This window comes from Ranitomeya variabilis, chromosome 8 (genome assembly GCF_051348905.1).
Source record: "Ranitomeya variabilis isolate aRanVar5 chromosome 8, aRanVar5.hap1, whole genome shotgun sequence".
In the NCBI taxonomy this organism is placed as follows: Eukaryota; Metazoa; Chordata; class Amphibia; order Anura; family Dendrobatidae; genus Ranitomeya; species Ranitomeya variabilis.
The window spans coordinates 102,924,000-102,940,420 of NC_135239.1; the positions used below are offsets into that span (position 1 = coordinate 102,924,000).

A 16,421-nucleotide genomic window follows, 5' to 3' on the forward strand; every position below is an offset into this window, starting at 1 on the left:
CTGGACTAAGACAAGGATTTATTCGTGTCAAGTATCCTCAAGAATAACTGTGCTTCATAGACTTTCTGCTTGATTGCATTTTCCTCTGAAGTTTCCTATAGACTGCTAAGCTGCATTTATTATTTGCACCAAGTGTTGTGGACTTGAGTTTCTCTCTGCACCTGTTTGAATCACCGTGTGATAATATAGACTTTACCACTTATAAAACTGTGTCCTGTAGTTGTCTTGTTCCACGCAAAGAGTCTCCTGAGTTATCCCCTATAATTATTACAATTAAATTCGTACTCCAGGCCAGAAGGAGGAGCTCTGAACCCAGATTGAGGGGAACTTCCCTAATATATTCGGGCTGGAGGGGAATTGAGTAGGCAGTCTGTCAGAGGGTAAAGGAGAGTGCAGTCGGACAGTGAGTGTCAGCAGGACTGAAGAGGCCATGTAGCCAGAGTTGCTACAGCTCCTAGAGATAGAGAATCAAGAAGGAAAGGACAGCTTGAAGACCGAGGCCGTGTCGGACTCTAAGAGACATCACTGAAACCGGCAGGACAGCTGAACTTTAAGTTAACTGTGAGGACCTTATCAGAAGCCATAGGCAGTAAGGGACTACAACACCACCGCGCTTTGAGGAAGGCTTTCATCTCCACCTGGTAAAGGGGACTCTGGATTTGCTTCCAAGCCGACCGGACCCTGCCTGTACCTGTGATCTGGTGCCCTGGACTGCGGTTGCCTGAATCTTCAGTAAACCAGGTAAAAAGACTACAAACCTGTGTCCTCGATCTTCACTGCACCTCTCACCATCTTCACCTATACACCAGGAGCCCTGGGGACCTACTTCACCTGTGGGAAGTTATACCATCTAGCTGCCATAACATCACCCCAGAGGACCCCTTTAAGCAGCGTTGGTCCCCACTGACCGAATACCACAGGTGGCGTCACAAACACAAACTGTATTCACCAACCCCCTTAAAGACCTTTCCCTTTAATTGGGCGCCCAGGGCCACGGACCAGGTCGCAGGCACTGTGACATCCCCTTTAAGTACCGGACCCAGTACCGAGTGCCCCACAACCCTAGCGGGCGACTCACCAGCATCCCCTATTCCCCAGTAAACAGCAGCTCCAGCCTCCCCTGTCACCAGTATATGGCAGCAGCCTCCCCTGTTCCCCAGTATACAGCAGCTCCAGACTACCGTCACCAGTATATAGCAGCACCAGCCCCCCTGTTCACCAGTATATAGCAGCACCGGCCTCCCCTGTTCCCCAGTATACAGCAGCACCAGCCTCCTCTGTTCACTAGTGTATAGCAGCACCAACCTCCCCTGTTCCCCTGTATACAGCAGCAGCAACCTCCCCTGTTCACCAGTACATAGCAGCACCAACCTCCTCTGTCACCAGTATATAGCACCAGCCTCCCCTGTTCCCCAGTATACAGCAGCATCAGCCTCCTCTGTTCATCAGTATATAGCAGCAGTCTCCCCTGTCACCAGTATACAGCAGTATCAGCCTCCCCTGTCACCAGTATATAGCAGCTCTAGCCTCCCCTATCACCAGTATAAAGCAGCAGCCTCCCCTGTTCACCAGTTTACAGCAGCACCAGCCTCCCCTGTTCACCAGTATATAGCAGCACCAGCCTCCCCTGATCCCCAGACTACAGCTCCAGCCTCCCCTGTCACCAGTATATAGCAGCAGCTTCCCCTGTTCCCCAGTATACAGCAGCTCCAGCCTTCCCTGTTCCCCAGTATACAGCAGCACAAGCCTCCTCTGTTCACCAGTATATAGCAGCAACCTCCCCTTTTCACCAGTATACAGCATCTCCAACCTCTCCTGCCACCAGTATATAGCAGCTCCAGTCTCCCCTGTTCACCAGTATACAGCAGCACCAGCCTCCCCTGTCACGCGTATATAGCAGCTCCAGCCTCCCCTGTCATCAGTATATAGCAGCAGCATCCACTGATCACCAGTATACAACAGCACCAGCCTCCCCTGTTCACCAGTATATAGCAGAACCAGCCTCCCCTTATCCCCAGAATACAGCAGCTCCAGCCTCCTTTGTTACCAGTATATAGCAGCAGCCTCCCCTGTTCCCCAGTATATAGAAGCACCAGCCTCCCCTGTCACCAGTATACAGCAGCTCCAGCCTCCCCTGTTCACCAGTATACAGCAGCTCCAGCCTCCCATCACTAGTATACAGCAGCACTAGCCTCCCCTGTTCACCAGCATATAGCAGCACCAGCCTCCAATGTTCCCCAGTATATAGCAGCTCCAGCCTCCCCTGTCACCAGTATACAGCAGCTCCAGCCTCCCCTGTCACCAGTATACAGCACAGCCTCCCCTGTCTCCAGCCTCCCTTGTCACCAGTATACAGAACAGCCTCCCCTCTCTCCAGCCTCCCCTGTCACCAGTATACAGCACAGCCTCCCATGTCACCTGTATACAGCACAGTCTCTCCTGTTCACCAGTATACAGCACATCCTCCCCTGTTCACCAGTATACAGCACAGCCTCCTCTGTCACCAGCCTCCCCTGTCACAAGTATATAGCAGCACCAGCCTCCCCTGTTCCGCAGTATACAGCAGCTCCAGCCCCCCTGCTCACCAGTATACAGCAGCACCAGCCTCCCCTGCTCACCAGTATACAGCAGCACCAGCCTCCCCTGTTCACCAGTATACAGCAGCTCCAGCCTCCCCTGTTCACCAGTATACAGTACATTATCCCCTATTCACCAGTATACAGCAGCTCCAACCTCCCCTGTCACCAGTATACAGCAGCTCCAACCTCCCCTGTCACCAGTATACAGCAGCTCCAGCCTCCCCTGTTCACCAAGTATACAGCACAGTCTCACCTGTTCACCAGTATACAGCACAGCCTCCCCTGTTTCCCTGTTCACCAGTATGCAGCACAGCCTCCTCTGTCACCAGCCTCCCCTGTTCACCAGTATACAGCACAGCCTCCCCTGTTCACCAGTATACAGCACAGCCTCCTCTGTTCACCAGTATACAACACAGCCTCCTGTTTCACCAGTCTCCCATGTTCACTAGTATACAGCAGCAGCTTCCCCTGTTACCAGCCTCCCATGTTCACCAGTATACAGCATCAGCTTCCCCTGTCAGCAGCCTCCCATGTTCACCAGTATATAGCAGCAGCCACCCCTGTCATCAGCCTCCCCTCTTCACCACTATAAAGCACATCCTCGCCTGTCACCAGCCTCCCGTGTTCACAAGTATACAGCACAGCCGCAACTGTCACCAGTCTCCTCTGTTCACCAGTATACATCACAGCCTTCCCTGTCACCAGTGTCCCATTCACCAGTATACAGCAGCAGCCTCCCCTGTCACCAGCCTCCTGTCACCATTATACAGCACAGCCTCCCCTGTCACCAGTCGACTCACAAGTATACAGCAGCAGCCTCCCGTCACCAGCCTCATCTCACCAGTATACAGCACAGCCTCCAGTTACCAGCATCCTCTTACCAGTATACAGCACAGCCTCCAATTACCAGCCTCATCTCACCAGTATACAGCAGCAGCCTCCCATCACCAGCCTCATCTCACCAGTACACAGCAGCAGCCTCCCCTCTCACCAGTATACAGCAGCAGCCTTACCATCACCAGCCTCTTCTCACCAGTATACAGCAGCAGCCTTACCGTCACCAGCCCCATCTCACCAGTATACAGCACAGCCTCCCTCCCATCTTCCGCTCTATGAGCGCTCACCTGCTCCTGTGTCCTCCTCCCATGCGGTCTTCCTCCTCTGCTGTGATGTCTGCAGTAAGAGATGATCTCATCCTCTTCACATGCACAGACTCTGCAGCACCTCGGATGCAGGGACCTCTCTGACCCCAGAAGTTGCAGCACCACTACTTCCTGGGTCAGTCAGCTCCCTGCATCGAAGTGAATATGGAGGGGCGCTCCTGACCTCGACCCTCCCCCATCCAAAAAGACAGCAGATTTCCTGGATTGTCTAATGGAGGGGAAATTGAAAAAAAAAAGTTCTTCCCGTTTTGGTGCCGCCCCCTGCAGCCGGCACCCTACGTACGTGCCTTCCAGTGCCTAGTGGCAAATATGGCCATGGTGAGAGTTATAACCTGACTGAATTTTGGATCCGGCATTTAGGAAAAACTAAAGGAGTCTGGGTGGGAAAGGTCATTCCCATAATCCAGCCCAGAGCTCACAGGCCCAATAACGGCAGCTGGGTCAGCTCAGCAAAGTGGAGTTGGAGTGGAGCAAGTTGTGTTGGAGCAGAACAGAAGTGTGTATGTCTGGTGCACATGTTTAATACCACTTGGACTAATTCTGCCTGGAATACTGAGATTGGAGAGGCTGCAACACACGTTATGCATTTGTGCTGAAGGAAGGCTATTTTTCATTTTGGAGCTAGAAAGTTTCTGATGAACAACAAATCTTATGCTGTTTTGATGTAAAAACCCTGTGCATGGGCATATTCAAGTGGCTAACAGAGAGCTGAAACACTGCAATACGTATATTTATTTATACAGGAAAGATATACATCTTGGTACTGTGTTAGCCAGTGGATAGAAAAATATTTAGAATTGAGAGTCCTCAGTGGTTGATACCTTTTAATGGCTAACTGAAAAGATGGTAACAAATTGCAAGCTTTCGAGACTACTCAGGTCTCTTAATCAGTCTATGCCTGATGAAGAGACCTGTGTAGTCTCGAAAGCATGCAATTTGTTACCATCTTTTCAGTTAGCCATTAAAAGGAATCAACCACTGAGGACTCTCAATTCTAAATATTTTTTAATACACATACACATGCTATATGGACAAAAATGTAGGCAATTTTATGACACTTCATTCTACTGTAAATTCACAAGTATTAATTTCAAGTTGGCTCCTCTTTGCACCTATAACAGCTTCCATTCTTCTGGGCTGGATTTTAAAAGGTGTCTGTGTGAATTTTTATCCATTCATAAAAAAAGCATTTGTGAAGTCAGATTCTGATATATGAGGAGAGTGATCACAATCTCTGTTTCAGTTCATCCTAAACTGTGATGGGGCTGAAGTCAGGGCTCAATGGCCAGTCAAGTTATTCCACACCCAACTCATCCCACCATATTGTTATGAACCTTTCCTTGTGCACTGAGGCACAGTTATGCGGGAATAGGACATTTTTTCCCCAAAATTGTTCACACATAGTTGGAAGCATACAATTTTCCAAAATATCTTAGTATGCTGAATCATTAAAATTTCTCACTAGAACAAAGGGGCCTCAGACAAAAATGTGGAAAACAACCACATAGCATTATTATCCTTCCTTCACCAAACTTTGGTTGGTGCAATACAGTCAGGCAAGCAACATTCTCCTGGCATTCTATAAACCCAGGCTTGATTATCAAACTGCCAGATAGAAAAGAAAGATTCATCACCCCACAGGAAAAGTTGCAGCTACTCCAGAGTCAAATGATGGTGTGCGTTACACCACCCCTTCTGACACCTGGCATTGGGGATTTAAGGCTTGTATGCAGCTGCTCTGCCATAGAAACCTATGCCAAGAAGCTCCCACCTCACAGTTTTTGTGATGATGTTAAGGGCAGGTGTAGACAGCCTTAGATTAATCCTAGAGAAGCAAGACAATTATGCAAATGACACTCTGATCAATTTCTGATTAGAGTTTGATCAAAGTGTCAGCATAGTGTCATTCAATTCACCTCTCTCCTCGCTACTCCTCTGCATTTCCCCTCTGCAAATCCCTTAATTGTCTACCAATTTCCCAATGTATCCAGTTCAAACTACTAGCATTGACCTTGATAGCCATGTTTAATCTGTCTCTTCTACATCTCCGAACTAATCTCCCGATGGCTTCCCACATGTAATCTCCAGTCCTCCCAAGATCCTCTTCTCTCCTCCAGACTTATATGTTACACACTCTTCCAAGACTTCCCAAGTATCATCTGGAATTCTGCGCCCAAACATGTCTGATTATCCACCACATTTGGAAACTTTCAGACTGAACTTGAAACCCAGTAAACATAAAACTTAGTACTTGTCTAAGATTTAAAAGATGATTTTTTAATGATGGCAGCAATCCAGACAACATAAGACGTTTCAGTCTATAAAATCGACCTTCATCAGTATAAAGAATGCTCAGGAACACTGCTTAGTTAGCGCCTAGGGAATAGTGCGGTATCCACCGCTGCATAAAGAGAGCGCTACTTGAGCACCCAACCCATCGGAAGTGCTGTGTTGTATCATTTATGAGAACTTGAAAATTCATGCTTCAAGAGAGCTTATAGACTTCCATGACCCTACTGCCACCTCACCACCACCAGAGCGACTGAAAACCCCCATCCTACTGTCTACTTCCCCATTATCCTGTAAACTGTATGCCTGCAAGGTCAGGGCGCTCTCCCATCCCACCAGTCTGTCACTGTTAAGGTACCGTCACACTAAGCGACGCTGCAGCGATAGCGACAGCGATGCCGATCGCTGCAGCGTCGCTGTGTGGTCGCTGGAGAGCTGTCACACAGACCGCTCTCCAGCGACCAACGATGCCGAGGTCCCCGGGTAACCAGGGTAAACATCGGGTTGCTAAGCGCAGGGCCGCGCTTAGTAACCCGATGTTTACCCTGGTTACCAGCGTAAAATGTAAGTACATACTTACATGCGTCCCCCGGCGTCCGCTTCCTGTAATGACTGAGCGCCGGCAGTAGCAGGGCACAGCGGTGACGTCACCGCTGTGCTGTGCTTTCACTTTCAATTTGCGGCGCTCAGTCAGTGTGGGAAGCGGACGCCGGGGGAAGCATGTGAGTATGTAGTGTTTGTTTTTTTTTACATTTTACGCTGGTAACCAGGGTAAACATCGGGTTACTAAGCGCGGCCCTGCGCTTAGTAACCCGATGTTTACCCTGGTTACCAGTGTAAAATATCGCTGGTATGGTTGCTTTTGCTGTCAAACACGGCGATACACGGCGACCTAGCGACCAAATAATGTGCAGACCTTCTAGCAGCGACCAGCAATTTCACAGCGGGATTCTGATCGCTGCTGCGTGTCAAATACAGCGATATCGCTCCCTAGGACGCTGCAACGTCACAGATCGCTGGCGACGTTGCTTAGTGTGACGGTACCTTTAGCTTTTTCTCTGTGATTTATATATGTATTTTGTATGTGACCCTTTTTCACTTTCACATGTACAACACCATGGAATCAATTGTGTTCTAAAAATAAATAATAATAGTATTTATATATCTAGTACTGTGAAAATGTTTTAGGAAAGTGTGAAAGAAATGCTGCAAAGTAAGAACGCTTTCAAACATAAAAAGTGTTAATAGTTTTTATCAATTAACAAAATGCATATTGAATGAGCAAAAGAGAAACCCAAAGCAAATCAACACTTGGTGTGACCACACTTTTTGCAAGTGTTCCTAGAAGAATTGATGCTGTTTTGAAGACAAAGTCAGGGATTTTGCAGGATTATAGTCAGGTGTATGAATAGCCAATGACACTAAACAGGTGATAATGATCATCAAGGTCATATGAAGGTTGAAACACTGTAATTAACTGAAACAGAATCAACTGTCTAGGAGGCTTAAAACTTTGTGAGGAATAGGTAAATTCTGCTTCAATGGTGAGTTTGCAGAAGACCGTTTCATGTCACTAGTCAAGATTGAGTACAAGGTAGTTATGCTGTGTTATAGATTGATTTAATCCATAATTCAATCAAAATTTGATATCCCTGAAAACCTGGTCGCATCTCCTTTGTGTAGATAAATTAAATTAGTGAGTAGCTGTCAGTTTCTGGAAAGGTAAATTTTGACTGTGTTCATTCTCATTAGAAAATAGGGTCAATTACCTCCACTTGCATTTTTCTAAGCACCTGAGGCAGACGGCATGTCTCCCAATCATACATCACATGGCACAAATAGAAATGCAATATACTCAATGCCATATGTATAATACCTGATGTCAAATCCATCCACACATATCTGTGGGACATAATCAATTTTGTGAGTTCAAGCGCTAGAATTTTTGTCCTTGTGAAACCACAGGAATGCAACATCACTCCGAATTATGGATATATCATATTTTTGTTTTGGCGTGTCTAGGATGGTGAAATTATGCCCAGTGATACAGCAGTCATATTACTCCACTAACTGGTTAATGTGGAACAATATGACATTGATAGAATGCAAGGGAAGATTAGGAAAAGACATGATTCTAATTTGTTATCCTCCTCTCATCTGACCAGGACCATGGCCACAGGAGAGGGATGGAGGATGAGACCTTTATAGCATCTCATCTAGAGAAGCTCATGGTTAGATCCCAGGAGAGACAATGTGTATTGAAGGTCTGTCTAAATTTCTGCAGTGACTCCTCTGCAAATAATTGCTTTCTGATCTAATCCTAAGCACTTTTTTCATTTATCCCTCTTATATGGTTTGCTTTTATGCATGTGTTTTTTGTTGCTTCAGCTTTCAGTAACTTTTTAATCACCGTACCTAAATGTTAAATGTAATAAGTGTGTTCCTTGCTGCTCTAGAAGGTACTCACGAACCGGAAGAGGGAAAGTACAGCCTGGCTGTATTGAAGTCTGAGTGCAATAAGTGTACCTATTAGGTGCTTGGAAAACTTGGTGACAATTGTGCTAGTATAAATATTGCCTGTTCAGGGAGGAAGAGGAGTAGAACTCTGGTGCCATCTATTGGAAGTAGCAATCCTAAAGGTCAATGTTGACCCTTTCACAATCATTGCCATGTGACTTAAGGTACCGTCACACTGAGCAACTTTTCAACGAGAACGACAGCGATCCGTGACCTTGCAGCGTCCTGGATAGCTATCTTGTTGTGTTTGACACGCAGCAGCGATCAGGATCCTGCTGTGACATCGCTGGTCGGAGCTAGAAGTCCAGAACTTTAGTTCGTTGCTGGATCACCCGATGTCATCGCTGGATCGGTGTGTGTGACACCGATCCAGCGATGTGTTCGCTTGTAACCAGGGTAAACATCGGGTTACTAAGCGCAGGGCCACGCTTAGTAACCCGATATTTACCCTGGTTACCATTGTAAATGTAAAAAAAACCCACTACATACTCACCTTCTGATGTCTGTCACGTCCCCCGCTGTCAGCTTCCCGCACTGACTGTCAGCGCCGGCCATAAAGTAAAAGCAGAGCACAGCGGTGACGTCAGTCAGTGAGGGAAGCTGACGGCGGGGGACGTGACAGACATCAGAAAGTGAGTATGTAGTGTTTTTTTTTTTTACATTTACAATGGTAACCAGGATAAACATCGGGTTACTAAGTGCGGCCCTGCGCTTCGTAACCCGATGTTTACCCTGGTTACCCGAGGACTTCGGCATCGTTGGTCGCTGGAGAGCTGTCTGTGTGACAGCTCTCCAGCGACCACACAATGACTTACCAACGATCACTGCCAGGTCGTATCGCTGGTCGTGATCGTTGGTAAATCGTTTAGTGTAACGGTACCCTTAGGATAAAAGCCAAACCAGAATCTCAATTTGCAGAGATTGTGTTTTGGCTATTGTCCCTCATTAGTAAAAAATGTGAGATCTGATTTGGCTAGATAAGACTGGGATCTTAGGGGGTAAGGTTTCTCCTTGTGGAGAGTGACAAGTCAGGCCTGGCATGCCAGAGTAAGGAGACAAACACCATGCATGCTCCTCTGGGAAATGTAATATGCAAATTACCTCTACAGAGAGGAAGAGGACTAGATCTCTGGTTCTAGCTCATTGTCGACAATAGGTGAGTGGATGAGTAAGTGTAAGAAGCGAAGTCACATCCGAGTCATGTGTGCAGAGAGCGGTCAGTGTTACTGAAGTAATGCATCAGCTAGGTCTCTCCCAGGCAAACATTTCAAAAGAGATTTCAAGATGTGGTGTTTAAGCACTTTAAAGATGTGTCAAGAAATGAGCAACATTGAGGAGCATAGACAAAGTGGTTGGCCATGGAAACTTAGTGCAGTAGATCAAAGGCACATCATGCTTACTTTCTTTAAAATTAGATGTCCGGCAGTGCCATCAGCTAAGAACTGGCAGCAATCAGTGAGACCCAGCTACAACCATCTACGTGTTCAGGAGAGTTCTGTCTGTAAGCGGTGTTCCTGGAAAAATTGTAGGCAAAAACCATAGGGCCAAGGGACTCAACTATGCACACAAACATAGGAACTTGGGTGCAAAAATAAATGTCAGCAGGTGATGTGGACTGATAAGTCAAAGTCTGAAATGTTTGGCTGTAACAGTTTGTTCACTGAAAGGCTGGAAAATAGTACAATAATAAATGTCTGCAAGCAGCAGTGAAGCATGGTGGAGATAAGGATTAACGATGCCCTCAATGCTGAGAAATACAGTTAGACACTTATCCATCATGTAATACCATCAGGGAGGAGTCTGATTGTCTCCAACTTTATTCTGCAGGCAGCGGCTGCCAAGACAAACGGGATCATGGGGTGCATTAAAAAAGGTCTGGATACACATGATGAGAGCATTATACTGCATCTGTACAAATCCCTGGTTAGACCGCACATGGAGTACTGTGTACAGTTTTGGGCACCGGTGCTCAGGAAGGATATAATGGAATTAGAGTGAGTACAAAGGATGGCAACAAAATTAATAAAGGGGATGGGGGATCTACAATACCTAGAGAGAGTAGCAAAATTAGGATTATTTAGTCTAGAAAAAAGATGGCCGAGGGGTGATCTAATAACCATGTATAAGTACCATATTTTTCGGACTATAAGAAGCACTGGACCATAAGATGCACCCCAAATTTTCAGAAGGAAAATAGTGGGGAAAAAAATAATGTGGCAAATGGGGGTCCGTCTTACAGTCCGAATTCGGCTTACCAAGGAAGGGATCGGCACAGGTGGACGAGTGGTCACACGGGTCGTTCAGTGGTCCAGGCTGGTGTGGTGGCCTCTGGGAAATCCCATCCCAGGCTGGTCCAGTGGCGGTGCTCTGTGTTGTGGTGGTGCTCTGTGCAGTGGCGGTGCTTTGAGGGGTGGCTGGGCTCTGTGGGGTGGCTGGGCTCTGTGGGGTGGCGGGGCGGCAGCGCTCTGTGGGGCGGCAGCACTCTGTGGTGGTGTAGTGATGGCGGGGCTCTGCCAGCATTTTGTCAAAGCCCGGGAAGCCTCCGCAGCTCCGTTGCTGCGATGCAGTGGCTCCGGGAAAATGGCCGCCGGGGCGACGCATGCTCAGATTCTGATCTCGGCAATGAGATCTCGGGAGATGAGATCTTGGGACGAGATCTCGTTGCTGAGATCTGAGCATGCACCGCCCCCGGCGGCCATTTGCCAGAGACCACGGTACCGCATTGCAGCAACAGAGCTCCGGGGGCTTCTGGGCTTTGACAAAATGCCGGCAGAGCCCCGATGCACCAAAGCCGCACCAGCGGTATGGTATATTCCTACCATAAGACACACCCCCATTTCCCCAAAAAAAAATTTGGGAAAAAAGTACATCTTATGGTCCGGAAAATACAGTATATAAGAGGACAATACAATTATCTCTCCGAGGATCTGTTTATACCAAGGAAGGTGACAGTCAAAAGCGGGCATTCTCTGCGTCTGGAGGAGAGAAGGTTTTTCCACCAACACAGAAGAGGATTCTTTACTGTTAGGGCAGTGAGAATCTGGAATTCCTTGCTTGAGGAGGTGGTGATGGCGAACTCAGTCGAGGGTTCAAGAGAGGCCTGGATGTCTTCCTGGAGCGCAACAATATTGTATCTTACAGTTATTAGGTTCTTTAGAAGGATGTATATCTGGGGATTTATTCTGACGGAATATAAGCTGAATTGGATGGACAAATGTCTCTTTCGGCTTTGCTAACTATGTTACTATGTGTGGGGATTTCACTCACTCAGGTGCGACGGCTGACACTTAGGGTACTGTCACACAGTACCATTTTGATCGCTACGACGGTACGATTCGTGACGTTCTAGCGATATCGTTACGATATCGCAGTGTCTGACACGCAGCAGCGATCAGGGATCCTGCTGAGAATCGTACGTCGTAGCAGATCGTTTGGAACTTTCTTTCGTCGCTTGATCACCCGCTGACATCGCTGGATCGTTGTGTGTGACAGCGATCCAGCGATGTGTTCGCTTGTAACCAGGGTAAACATCGGGTAACTAAGCGCAGGGCCGCGCTTAGTAACCCGATGTTTACCGTGGTTACCAGCGTAAAAGTAAAAAAAACAAACAGTACATACTTACATTCCGGTGTCTGTCCTCCAGCGTCTCAGCTTCTCTCCACTGTGTGAGCGTCTGCCAGCCGGAAAGCGAGCACAGCGGTGACGTCTGACGTCACCGCTCTGCTTGCCGGCTATGGCGCTTACACAGTGGAGAGAAGCAGAACGCCGGGGACAGACACCGGAATGTGAGTATGTACTGTTTGTTTTTTTTACGTTTACGCTGGTAACCAGGGTAAACATCGGGTTACTAAGCGCGGCCCTGCGCTTAGTTACCCGATGTTTACCCTGGTTACCGGGGACTTCGGCATCGCTCCAGCGCCGTGATTGCAACGTGTGACCGCAGTCTACGACGCTGGAGCGATAATCATACGATCGCTGCGACGTCACGGATCGTGCCGTCGTAGCGATCAAAATGGTACTGTGTGACAGTACCCTTAGGAGGCAGGTTCCAACAAAAGTTCAAAGGTTTATTGCTTCATAAACCAGTTTAGCATAAACAGGAAAAACAAATAGCCTTTAACTCAGGCAAAAGGGAAAAAACAAGTGTCCATTCCTCCAGGCTTAGTGCTGGAGCCTTAACACACTGGAGGCTAGCACCTCCACACATATCTCCTGTGTTAAACATTAGCCTGTCTTATATAGAGCTAACCACACCCAGTAACCCATCACATGATTAGCCATGTGGTCTGACATCACCACAGGTCCTGACAGACATATAGGTAGCTATGGTTACATCACAGCGGCAAGCCATCTATGCGACACATATCTCCCGTCGATTAGACACCCTTTAGCCACGCTACATATGCTACTAGCTTGCAAAGCATAAATTATTAGGCTTTTCGCTACTCACTTCTCTTCTGCTTTAGCAATAAAGGCATAAAATTGAATACATTGAAATCACAATCTATCACTACTGTCAGCATAGTACACATTGTACTGTACATTGCTGATTTCTGACAGGCTGTATAGAAATGACCTGTCTCCAGAACACTATAGAAGTTTCCGCTATACATCCTGGAAATTATATGCGTGACTCACTAAAGAGACCACACTTATGCAGTAATTAAAGACAACCTAAACCCCGTTCAGCCCTGGCAGGAACAGTAAAGCCTCATTTACAACATAAAGTAGTTGAGAGTATTTGACTGACAGCATTCTAAGAAACTATTATTATGTGCCAGCATTACATGAGAAAGCTGAGGCCTCCACCAGTCCAAACACTTCACGACTCTATAGAACAACTTTTGTGATGCCAAACTGCTGCACAGTATCTGTGCTTGTATTGGAAGCCACCTAGCACACTCCATAATTACTGGATAATCAGTGACTGAATGTGACTGCGATGTGGCAATTTTTAAGGTGTTCTCTTATCAGTCAATCCAGTTAATATGAGCGGAGCCACAGCTTCCAAGAATGCAAAACAAAACTCTGTTGGCTGGCTATGCTGTCCTTCTGCATTGGTCGCTCACAGGAAAATGGAGTATTACTGGATGGTGGCCATTTAGATTGTGAGGCAGTGACAGATGTTATATGCGAGGGTCACTTTGTGTCCCCCAGGATGCGCTCAGAAGCGTATTAAACCCGCTGGAGTGCATTGCAGTCACATACATAGCTGTGGTTGTAGTGCAAAATAAAAGTAAGTTTGGTCTTGGGCAAGCTATTTGCCCATGGCAGATTTTAGAAAACCTGGCATGGGCTTTTATTTTTGGAGCAAACTACAAGATAGTAGTGGGGTGGTCCGCTTCCTCCAGGCCAGGTCTTACAAGTGGCCCATGGCCACAGATTCCAGTTAAAAACCCTGCAGTAAAGGGTTTGTGTTTGTCAGCTTTGGTTTGCAAACTTGCAGAGCAGAGGCCTGGCACCCCTCAGCATGACACGGTGGTGCAGTCATCCATGGTAACCGGTCTCGGATTAGGACTGTTTTTTTATGCCCGGCTGCGATCCGGAGGATTCCTTGTGCTGTTACTTTTGTGAGTTTTTCTTGGACATTAAAAACTTTTGCTTTGACCATATGTGTGGTCACTGCCCAAAATATCATTTGTGCTCCTGCAATAGCATTTCATGATCAATATTATCAATAAATTCATTATCATTTGGATTTAAGTCACCTGCTTTGTACTCAAAGAGAATAAAAATGTACATTAGCCTAAGTGTTCTTACCACAGAAAGCATCCCCGTTTTGGTAACTCTTGCCATTTTGGGTATCGTCATCATTTTGTACTGTAGATACATGCTTAGCTGAAGCACATCCCATATTTATTCAGTCAGCTCCAGACTGACTGCTTAGAAAAATCATTTCTATTGAAAACCTTTTAAGTCTGGCCAAGTATTCAAAGATGTATCCACCATTGCTGTACCTGGGAAAAAGAAAAGACACAAATTTAGTGTTAACAGATTCTATTAAACACATTCATACATCAGTTATCTAACACTTTCTAGTAGCTTATTCATTCACCATTGACCCTCCAACATTCCTCATTTCTGACGAAGACTTTACCTCACATTTAAGAAACAAGATCGACCACATCAGACAAAGCTTTATTATTCAACTACCACAACTTCTCTACAATAACGGACAAATGCGCCTCTCCTGTAACCTTACTACACCTGCCCACTTGTGCACTTGACCCTAACCAATGCCACCTCTTCCCCAACCTCACCACAATGCTTATCACAGCCCTAATGCATTTATTGAAATTATCATTAACCTTTGGGGTCTTCTCTTCCACTTTTAAATGCGCAACCATAACGCCAATCCTGAAGAAGCTATCCCTTGACCCAACCTCGCCCCGAATTGCAATTCCCTTTCATTTCAAAACTCCTTGAACAGCATGTGCACACTGAACTTTCCTCATTCCTCTCATCCAACACACTCTTTGACAACCTAAAATCTGACTTCTGCTCCCATTATTCTACTGAAACTGCCACAACCCAAATTACTGATGACTTACTAACTTCCAAAGCCAATAGAAAATACTGTGTACGTTTCCTGGTAGGTCGGTCTTCTGCCCTTGATACAGTGGACCACTACCATCTACTACAGATCCTTTTTTTATATTTTGGCATCACCGATATTGCCATGTCCTATATATCCTCACACCTCACTAAGTAAACATTTACCTAACATTACACTACCTCATACAATTTAAAAATATTTCCTGAATTTGTCCTTCCCTTAACCCTGACTCTTTAAAGTGTTAGTGCATGCCCTCATCCTCTCCCACATCGACTTGCAATATCTTCCTCTGTGGCTTCACAGCTAACACTCCAGCACCTCTCTAGCGTGTCCTCAGCTCCTCTATCCAATTAATCCACCTCTCTCTTTGTTACTCCTCTGACAATCTCTAAACTGGCTTCCAATTCCCCAGCCAGTCCAGTTTGAACTACCGTACTAACAATGATTTACAAGCCATCTATAATCTGTCTGCTCCATACATCTCCAATCTAATCACCTGGTATCTTCCCATAAGAAATCTCCGGTCCTCACAAGACCTCCTTCTCTCCTTTGCCATTGTATGCTCCTCACCTAATCGCCTCCAATATTTTTCCTGAACATCTGCCACACTCCGGAATTGAATGGCTCAACATGTCCGACTGTCTCCCACATTTAAAATCTTCAGGCGGAAGCTGAAAACTAAATTTCGTTCAGAAATCCTACAGCTTACAATAACCCTGCCACCCCCTCACTACAACAGGATCTGAGGATCTGCTACAAACCCCCCACCTTACTATCTTCTTCCCATTACAGGTAGATTGTAAGCTTGTGAGGTCACGGTCTTCTACCACTCTGTACCAGTTTGTCAGTTTGCTTATTTTATTATATACTAGCTGTACTACCCGGCTTCGCCCGGGTTAATGACTGCTGTTAGCAAAATAGAATGTGTTAAAAATTTATTCTGCACACAAAAACCACAAAACAAATAGATAGAAATGTAATTATTAAAAGGCAAAAACTAAGCTAATAGAAGAATTTCACAACATATATTAGCTTTGTTATACTGAGAATGTCTTTGTTGCCTATATTAACCAATCAGAGCTCAGGTTAATTAACTGTAGCAAAATAGAAGCTGAGCTGTGATTGGTTGCTATTGGCAGCCTGATAAATCCCCAGCCAACAGGAAGCCCACCCCCTGGCAGTATATATTAGCTCACACATACACATAATAGACAGGTCATGTGACTGACAGCTGCCGGATTCCTATATGGTACATTTGTTGCTCTTGTAGTTTGTCTGCTTATTAATCAGATTTTTATTTTTGAAGGACAATACCAG

General features: G+C 46.2%; 1 protein-coding gene across 2 annotated transcripts in view; it reads right to left on the bottom strand.

The window, feature by feature from the left end:
• The window catches only part of C8H1orf21 (chromosome 8 C1orf21 homolog), a 230,918-nt gene that overhangs the window by 92,331 nt on the left and 122,166 nt on the right, over positions 1-16,421 (bottom strand). For both annotated transcript variants that reach the window (XM_077278794.1, XM_077278793.1), the window contains one exon: positions 14,309-14,505. In XM_077278794.1, the coding sequence (XP_077134909.1) occupies positions 14,309-14,402 (94 nt within the window). In that variant the 5' untranslated portion in view covers positions 14,403-14,505. The remainder of the gene's footprint in view (positions 1-14,308; positions 14,506-16,421) is intronic.